Source organism: Colias croceus, chromosome 14, assembly GCF_905220415.1.
Source record: "Colias croceus chromosome 14, ilColCroc2.1".
Classification (NCBI taxonomy): domain Eukaryota; kingdom Metazoa; phylum Arthropoda; class Insecta; order Lepidoptera; family Pieridae; genus Colias; species Colias croceus.
In genome coordinates, this window is record NC_059550.1 from 9358018 (window position 1) to 9364017 (window position 6000).

At 33.5% G+C, this 6000-nt stretch overlaps 1 protein-coding gene across 1 annotated transcript; it reads left to right on the forward strand.

The window, feature by feature from the left end:
• Window positions 1–2027: 2027 nt before the first annotated feature.
• Window positions 2028–4288, forward strand: LOC123697602 (homeobox protein MOX-1-like). Its single transcript, XM_045644145.1, has 3 exons — window positions 2028–2304; window positions 3782–3933; window positions 4214–4288. The coding sequence occupies exons 1-3, from the start codon at window positions 2028–2030 to the stop codon at window positions 4286–4288; spliced, it is 504 nt and encodes a 167-aa protein (XP_045500101.1).
• Window positions 4289–6000: the final 1712 nt, after the last annotated feature.

The window sequence follows — 6000 nt, forward strand, 5'->3', positions numbered from 1 at the left end:
AAGGCCATCTAGACAAATACCTAGTCATCTCTATGTCTGAAGGAATAGGTACCGCCTGTAGGTTTATACAGACCATTAGAATTTCCTTCCAGTTTCTATCTCGATGCGAAATTAGGTTAAGATTCGATTTTGTGCATAGATGCTGTTTAGATATGCGTAAAATTAATTACGACCCGGCTTTTGCTATTAAAGCGGCTTAATATTCATCTATACATATAATAAATCTGTAGAAGGGTCAATTCTGTACATAGAAAATATTGAAAAAATAAATACCAGGGGGTGTTACTGGATCGGTACCAAACCCAAATATGTGATTAAAAAAATTTTTGTCTGTCTGTCTGTCTGTCTGTCTGTCTGTATGTGAAGGCATCACGTGAAAACTAACGGTTCGATTTCGATGAAACTTGGTATAATTATGCCTTATTATCCTGGGCGTAAAATAGGATACTTTTTATCCTGGAAAAATACGTAGAAAAAAAATAATCTTAATTTTTCAGTTTTATCCATAGACGTTGTTCTGTAGAACCGCGAACACACGTTGCGTATTATTATAGGCCGTATTTGGGTCCAATATATATTTATAAGATGTCATTGTCAGAGTTACTCAAAATGAAGAAATAAACCATCCACGCGAAGACCGACATCCGCGCGGACGGAGTCGCGGGCGGAAGCTAGTTCATAATAAACTTAATACTTATTCGAAGCTAGGTGAAGCTGATAATATAATATAAAATGTTACTATATATTTCATTTTATATCGAGGCCATCTTAAATAGCCTTATGTTTTTTATAGTTTTTACAATTACCTAATTGAAGCTCCATGTAAGACTTTCATAAAATAATAATCAGCTCGGAAGAAATGTTTCACAGGCTTAGCCATTAATTAAGAAAAAAAACTCATTTATATAGTAGGTATCCTTACGTTATTTGTTATTCACGAATAAATCGCCAGTTAAAATAGCCATTTATCCATCATCACATTTCGTCGTGAGAATGAAGGGACGCTCCAATCCCAAGGGATTTCGCTAACAAGCAACAAGCACCAACTACATCGCTTTCACACCTAAATCTTAATTACGTTTATTGATTTGTAAATGTAATTGCTTATTGGATACAAGTGTAATTAGACTCTACAATAGTTGCTACTTGGTACCACACATATTATTAAAAAAATATTATATCGACCGCATTGAGAACCTCCTCCCTTTTTTTCCTGACGATGTTAAATATGAAAATCTGAATATTCTTATACTTATTTAAAACTAGCTTTCCACCCGCGGCTTCGCTCGCGCAGTCAAAGAAAAACCCGCATAGTTCCAGTTCCGGTGGGGTTTCCGGGATAAAATCTATCCTATGTCCCGGGGTATAAAGCAGCCGGTATCAAAATATCTCTATACCAAATTTCATGCAAATTGGTTCAGTAGTTAAGGCGTGAATCGTGATTGAGTAACAGACAGACAGAGTTACTTTCGCATTTATAATATTAGAATGGATTTGCAATACAGCTGCGTTTCCTTGAAGATTTTAGGATATTGTTTTTTTTTTAATAAATTGTTATTTAAGTACCAAGGCTTGGCCAAAATTATAACAAAAAGTCTTAATAGCGAAGTATGTTTGTTTGGTATAAATTTCCTTATTAGGTACGCGAGTGAAGATGTGGGCAAAAAGCTATGTAGGTTACTTATAAATAAATATGGGTTTTCTATGTAACTTTTTTCACTATAAACAGTGCATGGTCTTTTTAAATAGGTAACTAACTACATAAATAAGATTAAACAAAAAAAATAATAATACGTCAACAAGTTTCAGTAGGTACAATAAAAAGTCCAAGCGCTCCAAATAAAGAAATAACAAAGGGGCCGACATGAAATTGTCTGTTTATGACTTAACAAATGATGTTGTTCGAGATCTCCGCCCAAATAGGCCCCGCCTACAGCCGCACGCGCCGATCTCAACTGAAAACATCACAGTTCAATCCTGAAAGTTCAGAGGATAAGACGTACACATGAACATTTAAATTTTGCACAATGGAATACATTCGCACCAACTTCCTAATACAAAACGAAGAGAGCTTTGACCTGAAGCAAGAAGAGCTTTTCAATAGCGAACATTTTGAGCCAATTTACCAGGAAGTGTCCTCAACTTATGAGCAGGATTTTAGCCAAAATTTCCTGCAAATGTTCTACGATTGTCGAACGAATGTACCAGATGGGAGTTGGGATTGGCAGTGGTGGCAAAACAGCCAAGTACTTAAAGAAGAAAATGAGGTGGAATCAGCGGGAACTTTGAGTTACAGCGAAGAAGGTAAGTCATCTGTATTAACCTTAGGTATTAACCTTACTAACATCTAGGTATACCTACTAATATTATACAGCTGAAGAGTTTGTTTGTTTGTTTGAACGCGCTAATCAGAGGAACTACTGGCCCGATTTGAAAAATTCTGTCCGGTGTTAGATAGCCCATTCATCGAGGAAGGCTATAGGCTATAAATCATCACGCTAAGACCAACAGGAGCGAAGCCACGTGGGTGAAACTGCGGAGCGGAGTTCAAATTGCAACGGAGCGATTTATTATGGTGGATAAACAGTGACAAATCGTATAGACTATTTTATTCCGCGGTGACATCTTATACCATATACTTACATGTGGAAGTTACCTTTCACAAGTCGGAAAGCTCATATATCCATACATCTAGATATTATATTTTACAAGTTTCTGCAACTATTTAAGTACCTACCATTTTTATAGTGATCTTAAAACCTCAGTAACAAATCACATATCATCGAAATCCATTCAGCCGTTCCTGGTCTTGGTGTAACTAACGCTACTTTCTACGTAATTGTAATCTGTATTGTTCTAAGTTTGTTTTCCATGTTTTATTTTAATGTTTGTTGTATTTATGTATATATTATGTAGGTATTAAAATTGCAATAACTATCTACTCACAATAATAAGGTAGTTAATAGTAATTATGTCTAGGTGATGAAACGCAAACTCTCTTCTCTACGAAAAAAAAATATTTTATAACTATTTGTTTAAAAAAAACTCATGTTAGTTAAATGCCTACCGAAGATCACAAAGACACGTCTCATCCTTAAAAATTCGATCGCGCCAAACAATTTATTAAGTTTATTGTTAAGCTAACTAATTTAATATTTTTCTCTGTATCTTTATCATTGAACATACCTATGTTTTAAATTGATCTCACAAGGACTAGGAGTGAAACTCTAAAATTCTGGAAGTTTAACGAAAGCTCTATGTTTTTAATTTGAAATTGATAAAACATAGCATGAATCTATTTTTCTTCGGACGAAACCTAAAGCGAAAAGTTAGTCTGAAGTTTAGACTAGACTACGTAGATCGTTTAAGCTAAACAATGCAAAACCATAAAACCCACCTGTACAGGAAAGCAATAAAATTATAAACACTAGGCGCCGGCGCTTGACACATATGGTAAGCATCAAAGAATAGGTACCTAGACGCAATTCAAACTCAAACTCAAACATTTATTTATTCGATAATCGAATTTTGATTAGACTTCTTCGAGAAGCACTTTCCAATCGTCATTACATATTTTTAACATTTACCACCGATTTGGAAAGCAGTATCTACGGAAAAGCACCGGCAAGAAACTCCATAGTTGCCCTGTAGTTATTTCTATAAATATGTAACTGCATAATAACTAATAAGTATATTATATTATCATAATAAAACCTGCACTTTTTACAAAAGTTTAGGTTTAATTAATCTGTGTCGTCTTGATTTTTTTTAATCTTTACAGAAGTTCGTTCACCAACTGCTTCCAGAAAAGAGAGGACTGCGTTTACAAAAACACAAATTCGCAATTTGGAAGCGGAGTTTTCCCGCGCAAATTATCTGACGAGGTTGCGACGATATGAGATCGCTGTCGCACTGAATCTAACTGAGAGACAGGTATTTTTTTTATTAAGATTTATTTTATATGGAAGCAACCTCAATTATATTTTTAGCAGCTATTTTATCAGCGCTCTACCCTTGGGCTCTACCAGTAAAAAGTATAGAAATGCTTGCAAGAAATTAGTCAAAAAAAAATTAAGTAGGTAACTATAAGCCTGTATTCTTAAAAAAATCCCTTTCATGTGTATTTGTAGTTTTTAATAGAAATCATTCTTGTATTTTGTTTCCAATTTCTTTGGTTTGGCTTTAAATAGAAAAAAAAATCTCTTGTTTACAGGTTAAGGTCTGGTTTCAAAACCGAAGAATGAAATGGAAAAGAACAAAGGGGCCTAAAAATGCGAAAAAGGATTAGTTTATTTACCAATTAAATTATTTGTATTATTTTTACGAAATTACGTTTTATTACTTATAGTAACTTAATATTTATTTGTTTTATAGTAGGTAGGTTAGTAGGTGATAGGTATCTATAATAACCTTATAATAACGGTATAATACATAATTGATAATATTATACATATACATGCGACTAGCAAAAATATTTTTATAAATGTTTTCTTTGTATAGTTACGGCATTCTTACATTTTTAAACATTATCGTGTTCGATAGAAATATATTATTAATAAAAAAATGGCAAACTGTAACTGATTTGGTCGCGTTGCCAGTAAAATTTCAAGGTCGCGGCATGGAGTAAGGCGACGATTTTGGTATCTTTGAATCTTGCCAAAGCAGTTTCACTTCTGACACGTGTGCTCGGCACACACGCTCTTGTGGCAGTCGCGTTAGAGTTAGAGTACCTAAATTATATAGGTATTCTATGGTGGCAATATTTTTGTTGGCAAATGGTAAATGAACGAGTGCATGTTTTTCTGCAAAATTAACAAACGGCATAAAAATGTGGAACTATAGAGAAACAAAGGAACGAGAAATAAGAAATGACTTCTATAATAATAGTACGCTAGAATTAATTAATCAATTTTATATTTAATATTTTCAGTGTTTCCTGTGTTGTAAATTGTAATTTAAAATTGCTCCAATAAAGTACTTACCTCTGTAGCAAGTAAGTACGTAGTTTAAAAAAATATTCCGTACGAAAATAGTTAAAAATTTTCTGACATCCATCTCTGTAAAATATATGTAATAAATTATGATTCTTACTCCTAAATAGTTGTTTTATTTCGATTAACCGGAACTCTTTATTAGTAATCTTACAACATCTAATAATAACAAATTATATACGTACGTCAATGTACCTGAGAATATAAGAAAAATCGCTGAAACACATTACTGAACCACTGAACCCATTTTGATGGATGTAGTTGAAGACTATGAATGATTAAAATCAAATTGGAAAAAAGTCCTGATAATGTAAAATAGGACCTTCTTCAGGTGCCTATTACATCAAAGTAACATATATAATGATAAAATTAATTTACCCTATACTTACTTATTACTTTGTATAGTAATGTAACTATACTATCAAGGTTTTCGATTTCTCTAAATCTTATCTAATATATAAAAATCAATGCCACTTTTCGTTGTAATTCCATAACTCGAGAACGGCTGAACCGATTTCGATAATTCTTTTTTTATTATATTCCTTGAAGTACGAGGATGGTTCTTATGTAGAGAAAACGTAAACATGTACCACGGGCGAAGCCGGGGCGGACCGCTAGTATTATATAAAAATGAATCGCAAAATGTGTTGGTAAGCGCATAACTCGAGAACGGCTGAACCGATTTCGATAATTCTTTTTTTATTATATTCCTTGAAGTAAGAGGATGGTTCTTATGTAGAGAAAACGTAAACATGTACCACGGGCGAAGCCGGGGCGGACCGCTAGTAGGTAATGAAAATGAGAATATTTTTAATTTTATCATTTTATATGATTCTAGCCTTTTTATTATTAATGTTAAACAAATTACTATTAATATTTTGAAGTGAAACTTCTTTAGGCGCGTTGAGAGTAAAGTTTAAAGGTCGCGTCATGGCAATACCGTCACGTCATGGATAAGGCGACGATTTTGGTATTTCTTTTTATTTTAAGTATGGACAAGTAGGCCTTC

Bases quoted from the DNA above. Each gene is read 5' to 3' on its own strand.
- LOC123697602 (XM_045644145.1), top strand. From the start codon at position 2,028: ATGGAATACATTCGCACCAACTTCCTAATACAAAACGAAGAGAGCTTT. The intron at 2,305-3,781 runs GTAAGTCATCTG...TAATCTTTACAG, and splicing joins TTTGAGTTACAGCGAAGAAG to AAGTTCGTTCACCAACTGCT. The intron at 3,934-4,213 runs GTATTTTTTTTA...TCTTGTTTACAG, and splicing joins TGAATCTAACTGAGAGACAG to GTTAAGGTCTGGTTTCAAAA.